At 42.4% G+C, this 20,050-nt stretch overlaps 1 protein-coding gene across 9 annotated transcripts in view; it reads right to left on the bottom strand.

The window, feature by feature from the left end:
* Nucleotides 1–20,050, bottom strand: part of PDE1C (phosphodiesterase 1C) — a 517,256-nt gene that overhangs the window by 294,630 nt on the left and 202,576 nt on the right. For 3 of the 9 annotated variants that reach the window (XM_061165419.1, XM_061165422.1, XM_061165420.1), the window contains one exon: nucleotides 711–737. The exons of the other annotated variants lie outside the window; for them this stretch is intronic. In XM_061165419.1, the coding sequence (XP_061021402.1) occupies nucleotides 711–737 (27 nt within the window). The remainder of the gene's footprint in view (nucleotides 1–710; nucleotides 738–20,050) is intronic. 9 annotated transcript variants of the gene reach the window in all.

Genomic DNA, 20,050 nt, shown 5'->3' with positions numbered 1-20,050 from the left:
AAACCTACTGGAAGATTTTAATTGCAACAGTAATTTTTTATCTCATGTTACCTGTTTAAAGTCACAATACCAAAGTCAATTAATGAAAAGCAGACACTAGCCTTTTAGACTGAGTCATAGGCTTCTATTGCTCAGCAAACAAAAGACCTAAGCGGCTTTATTTCTATGGAATGTGCTTTCCAAACTCTTCGCAATAAAACAGAGTAATGGAGGGTGATGATAGATGATATTCTACTTTAAATTACCCTTTTTATGGTTAAATCAAAAGACTGCCCTTAAAGGAATCTGTATCTATGTTTTGAGCTCAGTAGCATTTTGTCAGAAAATCAGCCTAGGAGAATCCAAAACCCGAACATGCATTTGAAGACCTTTCTGTGCTCCCATCCATAAACCCTGACACGCTCGCCCTCAGGCCAGCCCCAGTCTGGTCAAGGTTTAGTAAAATCACTGGATAGTTTGGCAGTAATGAGTTTTTAAGCAACTGGACCCACTCTTATGTGAGAGTACACACTTACAGTGCCACGCCAAATACCTGCAACCAATGTTTAACTACAGCAACAGTAACAACTCAAAGAGAAAGCAGGCAACTCACTGAGAAGCAACCAAGACTCTTTATTACAATCAGTGTCCATCATGAGCTTGACTTGTGAAGAACTGTGACACAGAGGAGTCAACCAACCAGCTCCCCTTTCTCAGAGAGATGCTCTTACCTCTGGGACGTTTTCTTATATTTCCTCCTGTGGGAAAAGAAGCATAAACACAGATCAGAAAAGAGTTTGCTGCAGGTGGTAGGTGAGAAAAAGCTTCAATGGGGATGGACACAGAGGTGAACACTGTAGAAAGTTCTGTGAGGCTGGTGGATGTCAAAGCCCACTTAAAAGTTCTGTGTTACAGAATGTTGTGCTTGAATGCACAGAACCACAGTCTCAGCAGTTACACATAGCATCCCCAGAGGATGCTCCACCCTTTCCCCTCTGAGGACACTGTAGCATCTTGGTTGAGATCAGATTTTAAAGACAGCAAGAACCAGGTTCAAATCTCAGCCCTTCAGCAGGTTCATGGGGTTGTTGAGGAATAAATGGGCAGACGTTTGCAAAGCATGTCTTATACCTGGCATATTAAATGGTCAATAACTATTAGCTAATTGTACTGTCATTATTGTTACTATTATTCCCATCAGCTTGCAATGAAGTCTCTTTAAAGATTTGCCTTTTAAAATATAAATGTGTAATCATGCAACTAGACCATAATATCAGACATAAGGTCTTCAGAGAAGGAAGGAGTGAGGAAAGGGGCAATGAGAAGGTCTAAAAGCAAAAGTGGTGAGAGCAGCATCAGGCTCAGCTCAGTACCCCAGAAAAGTCCCAGGAAGCACAGTGGCTGGAGGTCTACTCCACCTCTCCTATTTATGTTCCTCATTTAGCCAGGGGCAAATCTTCTGGACGTGGAGCTTCTCAGTCTATCAGAGGGAGGTTATGTCTGCCCTGTCTCTCTTACCTGGGTCATTGTGGCATTCAAGGAGGAAATGGTCATAAAAGTTTATTTTCCAATGTATCCTGATGTTTTTCATGTTTGTGTCAACTTTTGTAGATTTCAAAGACCCTCAAAAGAGTTTTAGAAGACTTTTTACTGGAGGGGATTAGAGGAAAAGAAGTGGTGAGAGAGGAAAATGCACCTCCCAGGAGCATCTCCAGGAAGGGCAATGCTTCCCAGTTGTCCCTGGTTCCACATCAACATTCCCATTACAGTCACTGCACCAGTAAGCCAAGCCACTGATTTGCTAATAGAGTTGTAAGTTGCACATGCTTTAAAAAAAAAAAAAAAAAAGGCACAGACGTGTCAAATTCAGAATCCCTACAACCTATGACACTTTGTTCAAGTGAAAACATACATGACGATGTGACATGTTAAATGAAGTAAGTCATGTATGGCACCAAACCCACAGTGTGATCTTGACCTGATATGTACAAAGAAAACGCACCAGAGTGATAACCATGAGCCCATGGTAGTAGGTTAGTGAATCACTACTTTTATTTTTACTTGTATTAATTTTCTATATTTTCTATTTAAATGAACATTTCTATATTAAATGAGGTTGCAATTAGAAAAAATGTATAAAATATTCACATACCTATACACACAGTCACATACACAGATATACATATCTATAGGATGAACACACAGAAATATTTACATGTTTGAATTACAGTATACAGGTAGGAAAGAAAGTCCACTAACAGTTGACCTAATGAGTTAGGGCTTGGGGCTTAGAGTAAACTACCTGTGTTCCAATCTTGGCTGCGACACTCAGCTCTACAGTGTTTATATTTGACCCCTCTGAGCTTCAGTTTCTTCATCTGTAAAGTGGGAATAATCAGAGCACCTCTCTCAAGACCTTACAGTGAGAAATAAAGGAGATCACCCACCTGAATTTCAGTTCCCCAAAGGCAGATTTTTTATATGCCTCTCCACTGTATCCCTGGCGAAGGAAATGGCAGCCCACTCCAGTACTCCTGCCTGGAATATCCCATGGACGGAGGAGCCTGGTAGGCTACAGTCCATGGGGTCGCTAGGAGTCAGACAAAACTGAGTGACTTCACTTTCACTTTTCACTTTCATGCATTGGAGAGGGAAATGGCAACCCACTCCAGTGGAGAATCCCAGGGACGGGGGAGCCTGGTGGGCTGCCATCTATGGGGTCGCACAGAGTTGGACATGACTGAAGCAACTTAGTGGCAGCAGCAGCAGCCACTGTATCCCACTGCTTAAAACAGTGTTTTGCACTCCCTCCAAAAACTGATGGATGTGCACTGACCATCCTCGACACCCCCTCCAGCAGTGACAGCTCACACTCACTAGGCAGTAACAGGGGCAGAGGTTTCATCTACAGGCACAGAGCACAGTAACCTGTGGGTGTGACCCAGGCCCTTGAACCTTGTTAGAACTGCTGTCTAGCAAACCGAGCTAAGAAGTGTTTGGCAAGACTGGAAAATAACCCACTGAAAGTGTGCAAGGACCAAGGTAAGGGGGCAATCAGACCAGATGGATGCCCCTGGTTCCCACCCAGAAACTCAACTAGTTCTATCAACAAAGGGCATCTTCAGAGGCCAGAAGAAGACAACCTTTGGTACTGGCTTCCACAGACCTCTTCCAGCATCTGCCAAGGACCATATACCAGCACCACTGAGAACGCTAAAAGCATCAAAATGAACAAAAATAAGAAAAGTTTCCATTTTCAGCAACTACTAGTAACACACACTTAACATATATCACTGCTGCTGCTGCTGCCAGGCAGCAGGCAAGAACACTAGAGTGGGTTGCCATTTCCTTCTCCAGTGCATGAAAGTGAAAAGTGAAAGCGAAGTCGCTCAGTCATGTCCGACGCTTAGCGACCCCATGGACTGCAGCCCACCAGGCTCCTCCATCTGTGGGATTTTCCAGGCAACAGTACTGGAGTGGGGTGCCACTGCCCTCTCTGATTTATATCACTAATCCTCATAAAAAACCCTGCTAAGATACACTCTCTGAAAGAATTTGAATTCTAAAAAAGGAAATTAAGACATGTTACCAAAAGTGTTACTTTGTTATAACAACCAAGACTGAGACATGGCTCAGGAAATGTTGTCAAAGAGGTAGTTTTGATGGACTGGGGCAGGGGTCGGGGGGGTGAGGAACAGAGTTCCACAAGGAGAAATATGTAAGAACATGGGGCAAGCAGATGAGGAGGGTATGCCTGGTGGCCTCAAACCAGCTCGGCTCAGCCAGATTCAAAAGCAGATAGCAGGTTCTAAGTCTAAAAAGTGCTCAAAACAAAGCTAATCAAGAAAAGTAATAAAATGTATACATTAAAAAAAAAAAGGAAAAGAGGACACCAGAGAGAAGGGGGGGGGGGGGGTCACCTCTTACATCACCCTGTGGAAAGGTGATAGGGCTCTGGAATGTGATAAACCTGGTTCAAAACCCAACTTCTCCCTCTCTAACTGAGACTCAGACAAGCTCAACACTAAAGCAAGCTTTAGCTTCCACATCTCTAAAATGGGAGGAATGAGCTCAGAGAATATAATGTATTGAATTACCAGGCACCGTGCATGCCATGTAAGGGCCATTCTAAAAGGTTTAGGACCCTCTGTCCCTCATTTTCAGTTTCTTGAGCCTAGGGGTCCTGTCATAGGGCTCACTGCATCTATCCCAAGGGTGTGCACATCAACCAGCACATGTTGGCACGCAACAAATGTTTGCTGGCAAAATAAATAAATCATTTGTAGCTGTCACCCACAACTACCAAAGTATGGGTTGTGCCTTTGGTAGAACCAAAAAAGAGAGACCAAAAATCTGATTTTCAGTCCAACTCATCTCCCTGACACTCACTCACCACCTTCATCAATGCATTCCTGAACTCACACATTCTGAAGTTCTCCCTTCCATTCTTGTCCCATTTAGACAGACAGCTCCCTCATCAAAAGAGACCCAACGTAAACAGTGTCCTGTTACACTGGAGCTGAAAGGTCAGTGCTTAAAACACAAGAGAAAAGACAGATCTATGGAAATTGCTCTATTCGTGATCCTACTCACCGATCATCTTGACTCAGCAAGATGGTGAGGCCGGAGACCTCTGCTTTCAGTTGAGACATCACTTCCTCCTGAAAACCTTCTGGGGCCTCCCACACTGGATCATCCCTTTTGTGTGTTCCATGGTAACTGAGCTCATCTGTTATGCTGATGGCAAGATCGATGGCTTGTCCAGTATCTGCTAGTGGTTCTCTCTTGCCTAACATGGTGCTTAACAAATGACAAGTGCTCAATACATTGTTGTGTGAATGAGTGGATTTATCAAGACACTAACCAAAATGCTTTCTTTCTACTCATTTTTCTTCTGTTCAGTGATAATTCACTATAAGCAGTGAGGACATCTACCACAGACATGGTTTTCTACACACAGGAGGAATGCAATGAGAGAAGGCCTGGGAGGTGGACAGTGGTGGGATGCTCACAATCGTTGAGCACCTCCTCTGTTCCACGTCTGTTACCTAAATTAACTCACTTTGACCCCCAACATACCTCAGGAGATTAACCTCACTTTATACTTGATGGAAGGGATGCCCAATGGCTCAGCAGGTAAAGAATCTGCCTGCAATGAAGGAGATACAGGAGATACAGGTTCAATCCCTGGGTCAGGAAGATCGCCTAGAGAAGGAAATGGTAACCGACTCTAGTATTCATGTCTGGGAAATCCCAGGGACAGAGGAGCCTGGAGGGCTACAGTCCAAAGCGTCGCAAGGAGTCGGACACGACAGAGCGACTAAGCATACACACACACTTGATGGAAATGAGGCTCAGAGAGTTTAAGTGACTTGACTAAGGATACAGAACCCTGAACCAATTGAGACAGAATGCAAACTCTGAAGCCCTCCAAGAAAATTGAGGAAATTAGTCAAAGAAGTCAAAAGATGCCTGGAGGAAACTTAGACACTAGACAAAAACAAACAAAGCCAACAATAGAAATGTACTGGGCTCTTTCCATCCAAATGCAGGAAATGAGCTGGAAAAAAAACTAGTTTATTCTTGGCCTTTTGTTTTTAAGAACTTCAACAGAATTTGCCCCTGAAAGACAAAGGAAATGTTTTTAAATGTTTTGTTTTGGTTTCTCAAACTTACTTTAAATTTATAATGTTTTGAAAATTAATACATCAGAAGTCCCAAGATTCATGACCACAGAGAATGACAAAGATGCTGTGCTCTGGAATCTGGGCAGTGTAGGGGATGGAGACAGCACAGCCTCACATGGAGGCAGAAGGCAGGACATCTTCATGAGGCCAAACCGAGGAAACTGCATCCATGAAAGTGTGGACCACTTTGCGAGCTCTGTTCCCCAGAATACACTTTACCTTACTCACATACACACATACATGGCATTGGTTGTTTGTTTATTCATTTGTTTAAGGAGAGGCATTATGGCATAGTGCTTGAGATCACTTACCTAAGCCAGATCCCTTCTGTGACTTACTGTGTCCAATAAGCTATGTGACCTTTGGCAACTTACATCACTTTCGCAACCACCAGTCTCCTTATCTGTTAGATTTGGGTAACAGTAACATGTGCTTCACAGGCTGATGTGAGATGAATGTAGTAGTGGATGTAAAGCATTTAGCACAGGGCCAGGCATCCAGTAAAAGTTCAAGTGCAAGTCAGCTGCTGTATTTATAATAACAGTGTCACATAAATAATAATGATATGATTTCATAGGTTTCCAAATTTTGTTTGGAAAAAGAAAAGCCTTTCATTGATTAGAAAACTAAAAATAAAAAAAGTTTAAGATTGCTTTCTAAAGTAGAAAAGCTGAATACTCCCTATTCTCCACATCTTAGAACACCTGAGCCACAAAGATAGCAAGTGCTAATCTCAGTCCTACTAAGGGGAGAAGGAACTAAACCCCTGCCCAGTTCTCTCTGTTCGCCCTAAGGGCGAACTGCAGGCTATTCATTCTGACACCCATCCAGCAGTCCCTGTTAGCCTCGCAGATCCACACGCTTTCCTCTAATGTCAAAGCTGGATCATTGCTCAGAAAGAACGAGAAAAGGGGAGGGGGGGAAGGAAAGAAAAGCTAGGTATTTAGGAACTAGACACTATGATAATCCTTAGAAATATCTAAAATTATCTTTTAAGAAAAAACCCTTTTTATTGATAATTCCCTAAAGACTAAAGCCCAGTGAGTTGCTTACACAGACTTCCTAAGCATCCTCTAGAAGTTAGAACTAAGCACAGAGATATCATGCTATAACTAGAATCAATGATGGACCATATCCATTCACCTGCTAGGCAAATTAAAAGACTCCTGGTCTTCACTGAAAAATCAATATTTGTTTAAGTCTGGAATGTTGCTATTGAACTGTGGATTGCCTAAGTGTCAAATAGTGTGTACATGCTATGTGTACAGGCCAGGGGAAGTGATGAGCTCCCCTGGAAGCCTTCAGTCCCTTTTACATCCAGCTGAGCACATTCTGACAAGTGGCTACCGAGGCAGGAGCAATATTGAAAATCAAAGACCACTGACCCCCAATATTTAAAAAGGTTCCTTAAAGCTGTCCGTGACTGTGTCATCTAGACCCGTAACTTCTAGACCTTGAACTTCATTTTACCTCTCTTGGCCCCAGTCAGAGAGAGAAGGGATGAAGCCAGGCCAATTTAAGGAGTGGTTCCAGCTACAGTAAACACAGTGAAGCCAAGCCAAGAGCCGAGTAGACTCAGCAAGGAAATAACAAGAAACAACGGAGTGGGGAGAGCGAGGATGCTTTTAAAGAGCTTTGTTTGCTTTTTGGTAGCTAGGAGTTTCCAAAGTACTGAACACACCCACAACCACATGTAAGTTTCACATATTTCAAAGTTAAAGGGAGGACCTGGGAATCCTTCCTGATAGCCTGGGTGAGTGAGAGCCAATTAAGCACTGAGGTTAAATCATGAAGTGCCTGGCAGTCTCACTTTTTTAAAGTGAGTATCTCTGAGTAAGAGCCATATGGTTACTGCAATAATGAGGTTTATAAATAGGCTTAATATTCAAACAATCTGGCTTAGAAAAACCAAAACTTGTGCTTAGGCTCCAGGTTGACAGCAAGATACCTCCCAGTTGAACACAAGAAGGTTTTCTGGTCTGGGAAATTGAATATGCAACAACTCCACATGCATGGTGAGAATTCCAGTTCTCCCTGAAATCTTCTCTGGGGTTTCTGGGCAATAATGACTCACACTGCTCCAGATCCCATCAGATTCCATCTCCATCCTTCCTTACTGAGATCACTACTGCTACTGATGCACAGACAGCTTTGGAAATTTTGGCTCTCAGCCCTCAGTTCCTTCAAGGGAGAGGATATTGGGGGACAGACTCAGAAAAAAAAAAAAAGTGCACAGCAAGACTTAGGGAATTAAATACACGTTCTCACAAGTTCAGGTCACATGTGGCTCATTCGTGGGAAAGTGGACTGAGATAAAATGCTACAAATACCCGTGAAATAAGCAAGGACCTGAAGGATCATCTGATCCTCTGGTTTTGTATTTTAGTGGCATATGGGGTACAGACTGAACAGAACTGGATATCCCCAGAAAATTCCACTGAATCTGTCTTAAATCATTTGTACAGACTACTTTAGATGTTGCTGAAAATGGAAGGCCCTTGTACATTTCTTCTCATTTCTACCAGTGATTTTATATTCCATGATACCCATGTTAAAACCAAGATTTGCAAAGCTATATATACTAATTGCTTAATGGATTTTCCCATTTTTTTTTCATTTATTTTTATTACTTGGAGGCTAATTACTTTACAATATTGAAGTGGGTTTTGTCATACATTGACATGAATCAGCCATGGAGTTACATGTATTCCCCATCCCGATCCCCACTCCCACCTCCCTCTCCACCCGATTCCTCTGGGTCTTCCCAGTGCACCAGGCCTGAGCACTTGTCTCATGCATCCAACCTGGGCTGGTGATCTGTTTCACTATAGGTAATATACATGGTACATATACACCATGGAATACTACTCAGCCGTTAAAAAGAATTCATTTGAATCAGTTCTAATGAGATGGATGAAACTGGAGCCCATTATACGGAGTGAAGTAAGCCAGAAAGATAAAGAACATTACAGCATACTAACACATATATATGGAATTTAGAAAGATGGTAATGATAACCCTATATGCAAAACAGAAAAAGAGACACAGATGTACAGAACAGACTTTTGGACTCTGTGGGAGAAGGCGAGGGTGGGATGTTTCGAAAGAACAGCATTTTTTATTTTTTAATGTAATTTTATTTTGATCTTCCTTGTCGCTTTATTACTTTGTAAAATTCATTTATTTATTTAGTTATTTAGTTATTTATGGCCACACCACTCAGCACATGGGAACTTAGTTCCCCAACCAGGGATTGAACTCCCACCCCCTGCAATGGAAGCACAGAATCCTAACCACTGAACCACCAGGGAAGTCCTCCCATATTTTTAACAAGTAAATGCCAATGAGGGAGAAAAAAAAAAAAAAAAAAATATATATATATATATATATATATATATATAGCAATCTCCTGGCACATTCAAGCAGACTATTTGAGGGGAGAAGGAGAAAAAGATATGAGAGAAAGTGAGTCTTTCTTCTCTTACTCGCTCAAATACTTCTTAACTGATAAGCCAAGGAATGAAAAACCATGTGGGCAACGATTCTATTTTCCTGCTCTGCCAAAGATCCAAGGCAGAACAAAAAATAATGAAATGACATAAACTCACTTTCACCTGGAATAACCCAACAATTAGGAAAGAGTTGTTTCTGCTTCAATTTTCTAAAGAATTTTTCTGCCAGATTGTCGATTGGGGAAAATTGTCCTACAGATTCATACTCTTTCATTTAGGGCTCTTAGAAAATGAAGATTATGTTTGAGGACAGCAACTTCCAAAGTATAGAATTCCAGTATGTTTAAACTAGTGATGAGATCAAAGTCAAATGAAGGAAACCTTCGAGAGAGTGGTTTGGGGTTGAGGATGGTGAATCAGAAAACTGAGAGCATGCTAATCTGAAACAGAGCTATGCATAAGACATTCAATGCTTAACTCATTTCTGGGAATAAATGTGTTTCTATCTAGTGCTGGCTTGGTTGTGGCAAAAAGAGAAATCTCTGAAGAGAAGATTTAGTTCAAACTACCTGACCCCCAGTGACTTAGTAGTCAAGAATTCACCTGCAATACAGGAAACAAAGGAGGCATGGGTTTGAATCCTGGGAAGATCCCCTGGAGGACGGCATGGCAACCCACTCCAGTATTCTTGCCAGGAAAATCCCATGGACAGAGGAGCCTGGCGGGCTGCAGTCCATGGGGTCGTAAAGAGTCAGACACAACTGAAGCCACTGAGCATGCACACGCACACACGCGCGCGCACACACACACACACACACACACACACACACGACCCCACAGGAAGTCCCATCTGTACCAGCAACAACTCACAGTCACTCCACCCAGTCCCCAAGGCGCCCACATTCTATAGGCCTGTGTCTTCATCGCTCCCCAGCCCCAGCCCCATCATTTGCCTGCAGACAGCTGCTCAGACACAAACATCCAAATCTCCTGGTCATGCCTGCTTCTCTCCTGGGCCTGGGTTAAAAATTCCAGCACTCAGATTACTGTCTAACAGGTCCCAAAATATGACCCTCCCAAAAGAAAGCTGAAACCTTCCTCTGAAAAGCATTATTTGTGAGCAGATCAAGCACTGTTTCCCTCTAGCTTAACAGCCACTGCTTACAGCTGGGCAGCGAGCCCATCAGTGGCACAAATGAAAAAAATATAGAAAGGCTGTTAGAGAAAGAAAACAGAAAGTAAATGCCACACTTGTAGAAGTCCAAACAGTACTTTTTTGCATAAGTGATTTATCCCTCCATTCACATATTTACTTACACTTACAGTGTTCTAAGTACAGTAAAACTGTGTGGGTGGGAATGGGACAGATTTTTGTGACCTCCTTCCTGGAAGCCTGGCTCCTGCTTAGATAAACATCAATGAGAAAAGCTGAAAACAAAAATATTTCTTAATATCTGTGACAACACTGCCAGAAGGGAGATAAATCCAAAGGATAAAATCTCACTCTGCACAGATATATTCCTGAAACCAGAGGAGGGGTGGGTTTTTAATTGAATTATCCAGAGAGGTGCTTGAATTTTCTACTCTATTTTCCCCCATGTAGATTTAGCCAGAACAAAAAATGTATCTTCTGCCAAGTTTAACTTCAGAGGCCAGTCTAATATTTTTTAAGCCTTTCCCATCTACTCCCGTAGCACTCCTTCCGTCTTCCTCCCAATTTGTTATCATAACCTACTCCTGGCAGAAAGCAGCTGTTGGTCATCTATAATTTCAGGTGACTGTTAAGTCAATACAACAGCTCCTTGAAAGCAGAAGTCCTTCTTGTTTCCTCTAAAATGTTCTCTCACAACAGAATCATCTAGAGAAGTCTGGGCATACACTCTGTAAATTTCAGCAATTTAAATATGGAAAAAGTAAGATCAATGCTCAAATTACAGGGGGGAAAAAACCCACTCACCTACCAGATGCAACCCTAGAGACCATTCAGAGCTCCACAGTCAACTGAATGAATAGGTTGAGCATTCAAACTAAATTCTCCTCAGCTACAGTTACCTTCACTGAAACTATCCAAACTCCCAGAAACAAGTGCTTTGAACAATTCTTTCATTTTTTTTACCATGACTAATTTCAGTCAGTGGTTTCATAGGCAGAATGGCAGTTCTAAACATTTATGAGGCGTGATTTACAATGTGCTATGTGTGCTTAGTCAGTCGTGTCTAACAATGTGCAACCCTATGGTGTATGGCCCGCCAGGCTCCTCAGTTCATGGAATTTTCCAGGCAAGAATACTGGAGCAGGTTGCCATTTCCTACTCCAGGGTATCTTCCTGACTCAGGAATCGAACCTGTGTCTCCTGCATTGGCAAGCAGATTCTTTACCACTACACCCCCTGGGAAGCCCTGATTTATAATAATTCACTCTTATAGTTCTCAAATCAGCTACAAAGGATGCTGTTCCTGAAAATGTTTATAATTCCTCACAGTATCAGACCAGGCTCCAAGTAACAACCTAGAATAGTATAGTAAATATAAAATATTGGTGGAGGGGGTGGTAATTTAAAGATTTGTAAAACCCCTTACAGCCATCCTTAGACAAGACTCAGAGAAGCAGAGAAAAAAAAGGGGGGGGGGTGGGATATTAATCTGAATTTGAACTACTAAAACACACTGGGGAGTAGTTATAAAAGACTAATAGTCCACTGCTCGATTTATTCAGTGTCTCTAAAGTGTAGGAAAAGTCTTGGTTATTTAAGAATTTGGGGTGTTTGGAATCTGGATAAATAGCATTTAATGTTCTTTGGATGTCCAATAGTGACTTTCAGCCAAAATGCATCCTCAAGTTGATTTTCACTCTTCTAGTGGCCTCAAGGGAAAGGAAAGCTATATTTTAATCGAATATTGAATACTGGGTCCCTGCAATAGGCCTTTGGGAGGGAGTGGAAAAGAATGGTGGGAGGACCACTTTTGGATGGCTTCCCAGGTGGCGCTAATGGTAAAGAACCCACCTGCCAACTCAGGAGACATGAGACACAGGTTTGATCCCTAGATCAGGAAGATCTAGAGTAAGAATGGCAACCCATTCCAGTATTCTTGCCTGGAAAATTCCATGGGTAGAGGAGCCTGATAGACTATAGACCATGGGGTCACAAAGAGTCAGACACGACTGAAACAACTTAGCAGGCAAAGAGCTGTCAGGAAAAAGGCTGTGAATGAGGCAGAGGTGATGTGAAGGGTGAGCACTATCGCAGAACTATGGGTGCTCCAAGAGTCAGGGGCCCAGTGTGTGCACCACAGGACACCCTGGGAGCAGCAACACAAGGCTGCCCCCCTGGACAAGCCTGTACAACAGACTGGCCTCCTGCAGGGTGTAGCCAAGCTCCACCAGACCCTCCTGCAGGGGGCAGGCTCCAGGCTCCCAGTCTCACCGCCTGGCTCACGCCCAGCAGTCCCCACAAGGTCCAAGACAAGAGACTCATTCCATTTGGTTTCTTGGGTCGTGGTCTCTTTCTGCCTTTAAAATAGAAGAAACGACCCCACCTAGCCCCCAGGCTTCTGTCTTCTCTGCAAACCCATGTTGTGATGGACATGACACTACCAGTCAATACAAGGGATCTTAAGCAAAGCTATATAAATGTGCCTCACATTTAATCATTATTTTTCTTAGTCGTCCCTCAAAAAGCTATGAGGTGGGTCATGTGAGCACTTTCCCACCATAAGAGGAAACTGGAACCAAGGGAAATGAACCAAAGAAAATGGAAGACAGAAAATGGAGCTAGAAATGAAGAAATCTCTCTGCTTAGGGCTACTTCTCAAAAGACAGAGGCTTTAGAACAGTCAAAATAATAAACACTTGGTTGCAAAATACTGAGTTGTAATAAGCTAGTGCTAATACTGTGGCCATCTCATGCGAAGAGTTGACTCATTGGAAAAGACCCTGATGCTGGGAGGGATTGGGGGCAGGAGGAGAAGGGGACGACAGACGATGAGATCGCTGGATGGCATCACCGACTCGATGGGCATGAGTTTGAGTAAACTCCAGGAGTTGGTGATGGACAGGGAGGCCTGGCGTGCTGCGATTCTTGGGGTCGCAAAGAGTCGGACACAACTGAGCAACTGAACTGAACTGAACTGATGCTTAGTTGCTTACTTGTGTCTGACTCTTTGCAACCCCACGGACTATAGCCCACCAGACTCCTCTATCCTTGAGGATTCTCCAGGCAGGAATACTGGCGTGGGTTGCCATGCCCTTCTCCAGGGGATCTTCCCAACCCAGGGATTGAACCTAGGCTTCTGCATTGAAGGTGGATTCTTTACAGTCTGAGCCACCAGGAAAGCCCAATTAGCTAGTAAGTTAGCAAAACCAAATTATGACAAGCAAGTGACGATGTACTAATATACTGTATTAGTATTCAAGTATAGAAATTTTCATTCTAAATTTAAGAATCTACTTAACCCTTTTTGATATTCACCTCTTTCTCCCCTTCCATATACATTAAGAACATAATTCAGGGAGACAATCCACCTTTATTAGGAGAAAAAAGATTCAAAAACACCCCCTCAAACACAAATGTCTTCCTTCTCTAAATCCTAGGACACTGTGTCAATGTCATTTATCTAGCAATTAATTTTTTTTGTCCATACTTCATCTTTTTTTAACTTTTCACCTCTGTAAAGAATTGTCTTGTCTTCTTAACTAGACTGTAAGTTTCCCAAAAGCAGGGGTTTTTTCCTAATATTTTCATATCTCTTCTGAAGCTCCTAATATCCAATGTATAATAGCAATCCAATAAAAATATGCTGAACTTTCTGACATTTGCAATTAAATGGGAGGGTGGAAGGCCCAATTAATACCTAAAATATGTACTCTGAGGGAAATAAACAACAATTTTTTACATTATTCTTTTGGATTTGCTTTATTAGTGAGATTCAGATGAAGCCCCTCTTCCCTGTTCATCTCTTTGCAAGGCAACCACAACCATGACTCTCAGACTCTAGGCTCCAGGCCAAAGATCTCTCCGTTTTTTAGGCTGTTATTACTAACAGCTGTTGGACCTTCCAAAGGTGGTCCAAGATATGCTCTAGCTCACCACATCTAAACCCAAATTTATCATTCTGCTGCATCCAAGCCCATGCTTCTCTCTGTGGTATCTAACAAGGCAAAGACACCAAACTCACTAAGACATCTGAGACAAAACAAACTTGGAAGACAACTTCTCTCTCTCTTTCTGCTCCTTTCTAATGTCAAACGTGCCTCCTATTCTCTCCTCCTTGGTGGTACTACCATCACTGAAGAATCTTCTCCAACTAATCTCCAGGCCTCAAGTCTCTTCTCCAATCTGTCCTCCAGCCTTCTTCCAGAATAGCCATCTTAAAATTCAAATCTCGTTTTGTTACTCGCTAGCTTAAAGTCTTTTAACACTTCCTTAGAACTTAGAACACTTCCTTAAAATGTAAACTCCTTGAAATTACAAGCATCCCAAAAAAAGATTCCCTGAAAGATGAATGGAGAATGCCTGGAACACATTTGTATGTGTGTATAATGTGCTCAAATGGCAAACCATTCAAGTATTCTGGCCTGGAGAATCCCATAGACAAAGTAGCCCAGAGAGCTACGGTCTATAAGGTCGCAAAGAGTCAGACATGACTGAAACAACTTGGCGCACACACGCGTGCGCACACACACACACAACGTATTCAAATACCTGCCCCCTTAAACCATGAGCATGTATAGTTTTGAATAAACCAAAAATAATTTTTTTTAAAAATTCCACGTGTCACTGCCTGGCCCCTGCCTTCCTTTCCAAATTTCTCTCTCCGTCCCCCCATCCCTCGGTACCTTGGCACACTGTTACCTCCACTTACTAGCTTTATCTACCCCTCAATATTGTACTCGATGAGCTGCCAGAGGATACCTCACAGTTACCTTTTAAAGAAAACTATCCAAAGTCTTACACAGGGAAGGTAACCTTGTTTCTTGGACAGCTGATGGACCAGGGACCAATGTGGGGGCCCACTGCTTCCAAGGTGAGCTGGGCAATTTCCGTCCAATAGCTCCATGTGGAATGACCGCAACTAGACCCAAACGCACTCTCTCCCTTGGGATTACCGGTAAAAGCTGAGCGCAAGGAAAGGCACTGAACTCAGGCTGCCTTCCTCTTAAGCAGGCGCAGCTTCTCCAGCGGTCCATAAAAACAGCTCCGAACTCTGAGCTCATTTATTCTGGACTGACTGGATGACTCCCCGTTTCCCTTATGTCGCTGCAAAAGGCTAACATGAATGAAAGAAATCGGTGCATGTTTCCTCCTCAAGGACTCTGCTCACATTGTCTGCAGCTCGCTGCTCACACCTTCTCTACTTCCCAGGAGGAAGTAGCTCCCCGCATATCCCTTTGTAACTACAGTCAACACTTCTAGGTGTTCATCTCTTTAGCTATAGCCTTATAGCTTATCTACTTTGGCACACCCAGAGTTTATCAAAGTAACTGGCACATAATAGACACTCAGTAAATGTTAAGTGACTAAACTTCTGAACAGCTGCCTGACCACTGATGACCCTATTTAAAAAAAAATGTCAGATGAGTAGAAAGACAATACAGAATGAGAAGCCTTTATTAAATGAGAAATAGGAAACCAAAGATCTAGGCATCTTTGCCTACAGATCCCCCTCTACCCTCTGGCCTACTTTTGATGTACAGTTTGGAAAAGTCACTTAAGTTCTCTGTACTTCAGTAGGGTTTTAGTGAAGACTTTCAGAGACCCCAAACTCAAAGGAGCCTAAGCAGGAACAGAGCCTGATGGATTCATGTAGCTGGGACAGCAGATTGAACCAGATAAACAACTGTAGGAATGGGGAAATGTGGGAGCAGACCCAGGAATTTTCACTCCTTCTTCTCCCCTCTGCTTCTCTGTAAGTGTTGGCCTGTCTCTGGTCATTGAAACGTCCTCTCCACGCAGTAAGAAGTGAACCCAGCAGCAACCACCAGGAGAACCCAGAAAAAGGCAAAGCAGCACTCTCCCTTGGCCAACAGAGAATCTCCATGGAGGACTCCACTGCTTGGGTTCTGTGCCACACTTGAGAATGACCACTGTTGGCAGAAAGGCAAAAATTCTATGATTGGCCAATCTGGCATCTTGAGCCCATGGGGAACCCGGAGCAGGGAATAGGCAAAGGAGTGACAGGACAGGGTCTACTGCCATAATAAGGAAGGGGGCGGTGGGAGAGCATGCTGAATAGACAGAAACAATAATTCCAGTCTGTGACCCTAATAACCATACGTTATACGTCAGTAACCAAGACAGACCCCCAAAATACTATGCCTTCATGAAACTTGTAATTTAGTTGGAAGAAAGAGACAATAAACATAAGAAATCATACCTCCGTTTATATTCATAATACTACTTTAGATAATGTGAAAAAAGTAGCAATCATCTTCAGAGTGTTATATAAGCATAAAGTTTACTGTATTGACTGCCTCATAATCGGGCAAAACAAACATATGGTGGCTTAATTACCATTGTGACAATAAATGCCAAGAAATAAGTGAAACCTGTTCTCTTGCCCTCAATTGAAAAAAAGAGAGAGTACCCTTTTGTCATCATATAATAAGAAAAACTCTTGGTTGGGACCCAGGGTACAAGTTATGACTCAAACCCAGAGTACCGTGAGGCTCCCCCTCATCACCAGAGGAAGCAAGTGCAGTCATCATATTTTCCCTGACTGGAAGATTCCCTAACAAAACAGCCATTGGGAGGGGCCCTTAACAATTCCACCCACTCCTACAGAGGAAAGAGCAAGGACAACAGCACTTGGGGGACAGCTGAGGAAACAGAAACACTCACAAAAAAAGGCTCTTCTCAGAAATACAAGAGGACAGCACCCCCCTGACAGATATAATTAAGAAGGCTCAGGTGTATAGTGTTTGTTCCCGTCCAGCTTAGAGAGATGTGAGCATGTGTAGGAGAGGACTATAGTGGGAGGCTGAGGAACATCACCCCCTCCTTGAACCACAGATGGCCTCCACACACTGGTGGGCAGTACCTCCCTCAAGGGAAGAGGGAGTCGTCATAATAAACACCCGGGCTTGCAGGGTTTTGTCATCTCAGCGGTGGTAGATAGTGCTTAAAATTCACATTTCCAATATTTGATGTACGATTAGTATGCAGAGGATATTACAAGGTTAGATTAAGAGTTTTTCCTAATTCTTTCCTAGAGAAATACGTCAAACAGTCCTAGCTTTCAAATATGTATTGGTAATTTACTGTAGACCACATAGTATCTGTTGGTACTGGAGGCACTTTCGTAACTAAAACAGACCAAAAAAAAAAAAAGAACTATGTCCTCAGGGAACATATATTTTAGTTGGAGGAAGTAAACATAACAAATAAATTAAACATATAGTATCAAGATAGTGAAACATGCTAAAGAAAAAAGTAAAGCGTAGACAGGGGGATGTGTGGGGCTTATAATATATAGAGGATCAGCCCCTATATTCTCTGCACTGTAGATTCTTGGCAATAATCCTCTTGCTGCTGGTAAAGACCACTCCAGACCAGTGCAGAAAAGAAGAGAGATAAGGGGAGGAAAAGAGAGAACCTAGCTAAATATAAGCCTTGGCCTTCCCAACTTTCCACTTCAGTTTAGATTCCTGTGCCCAACCTGGGCAATGATGTTAATTAAACCCACCACCCATCTAGTTCATGAACTATTGTGTTGATAGTATCATGTTGTGACCTATAAGCCTATAATCTTCATTTTGAATATTGAAAAGTTTACCTCTGAGTCTTCATACTTCTTTCATCACATATTGATTAAGTGCCTACTATGTACCAAACCTTGTTCTAGGCACTGGAGGTTACAGCAGTGAGCAAGATACACACAGTCACCACCCTAAAGAACTTACATTTTAATTGAGGAGATGAAAAATTCAAAAATTGATTAAATAGGCAAGATACTTACAAGAAGGAGACAGATACCAGTGAACAGTCCAGGCAGGAGATGATCAAGTCCTGAGCTTAGATAGCTCTCAAACGAGCTGAACTGAATTCCTATCTCTGGTTACGTATAAAGCTCCTACTATATAGATGTCGTGATAATAAATTGGTATAAAAATCCAACTGTGGCTATTGAGTCTTTCTAAAATGTGGAAGAGCAGCTTCTTTTCTCTTATTGTTAATGCACTGTGCAGACAAATAGATACACATCCTTCCATCTCCTAATGTTTCTATTTTCTTAACTGCAGAAGTGTTATTCTAAGTTGTATAAAAAAGCTTGCGCTTTGGTCTCCAGAATCTTTAGCAACTTATTATAGCACTACTGTTTTGTTTTGTTTTAAAGTGGTAGTAAGAACCGTGACAGTAGTAAAAAAAAAAATAATGTCATAACAATAGTAACATGTCCTTTTTCAAATTAGAACGTGAAGTTACAGATCTCCTGGGACTGCTGCTGAGCAGGATGTTTCAGAGAGGGACTCAAAAACACACGCTTGGAAAAGAATCAACCCACACCTTTTATGTTCAAAACTACAGGGTGCTGGGTAAACACGAGAGACATGAAAATAAAAACGCAGATACATCACACCCCAACAATCTGGGGAGAGAAGCCTAACGGATGAAACAGAGGAAGTTATCAAGAGACTGTGTGTTCGTTGTAAGCTCCAAATACTTTTTCATATAAGTTTTCCACCTCAGCCCAGCTGATTTGCCCAAACCCTCTACTCCAACCTGAGTAGCTCTGTTGAGTTGGTTGAAATTGTAAAGAAGCCTAAGAGAAGCAGTTTCTGAGTATGTGCATATGAGTCCCTCCTGCTGGGGTGGCAAGGAGACCAACTTGACAACACCTTGACACTGTATACCAGGGACCCAGACTTTATGGATGCAACAAACTTTCTGTGTGCACCTCAATATGATGAGATGGAATGTTCATTACCTAGGACATGAACTTGTAAACACCTCTGTGAAAGAGGTGCTGCATTGCATGCATCTCAACTGCTGGAGGAGCCTGCCAGCCAAAAAGACCAGATTTCCTCATAAGTTTACAGCCTCTGCTTGCAGCAGCCAAACAATCCAAAAATCATGCTACTTGGCATGGTTTCCCATTTAGATCAATGGCAATGAAACTCACCTTGATTACTGATGGAAGGGCTCTTACAAAGTGCACTTTAAACAGGGATACCTTAAAGAAACACCTATCTTACTGCTTTCCTTTAGAAACTCTGAATATCCTGGTTGGAATATAGTCTCCCCCAAGATGAAGATAACTCAGATCAGTGCCCTTCTGATTCGTTTTGGGGTATATGTGTGTGTGTGTGTACGTGCGCAGGCATACATGTGTGCTTTCAAAAACATAACTGCAACAAAACAAACTACACAGGAGCTGGTTTTCCTATCACCGCCCTTGGTAGGAACAGAGTATCTGGAAAATATACTTGGAGAAAACCTGTTTTTTTTTTAATCTGCACTAGATATTTGATGGCAAATATCTGGTGGTTATGGGAGGTATCTTTGGAACCTACCTGGTCAATTGAGAAGCAAGCCGTAACCATACAGCTGTCACTACAGCTTCCTGGCCGGGATAACCAGCAGTTCATTGTTTAAGAAATCTTTTCACAGAAAAAAACATGTACTTTCAGGTCACTTCTCCTCAGCACCCAAGAACAGGAAGAACCCAATGAAGTGAATGAAATTCAGAGATCTCTGTCCCTCAGTCCAGCTAGAATTCTGGCCACCATATTGAAAACAAACGACCTATTTCAGTGTTCACATCTTGCTAGGAAACTCCAATATTGTTTCTGAACCCTACTGTCTCCAAAAACAGCCCTTCCTTCCAGTAACTCTTTTCCTGCTAGAAAGAATCCTAAGAAAATATCTGAAGTTGCAGTAGGCTAGGGAGAGAAAGAGGAAGATTTAACAGCCAGAAAGCATATTGAATTTGAACT

Source organism: Dama dama, chromosome 18 (genome assembly GCF_033118175.1).
Source record: "Dama dama isolate Ldn47 chromosome 18, ASM3311817v1, whole genome shotgun sequence".
Lineage (NCBI taxonomy): Eukaryota > Metazoa > Chordata > Mammalia > Artiodactyla > Cervidae > Dama > Dama dama.
This window is presented reverse-complemented; position numbering and strand designations above follow the sequence as displayed.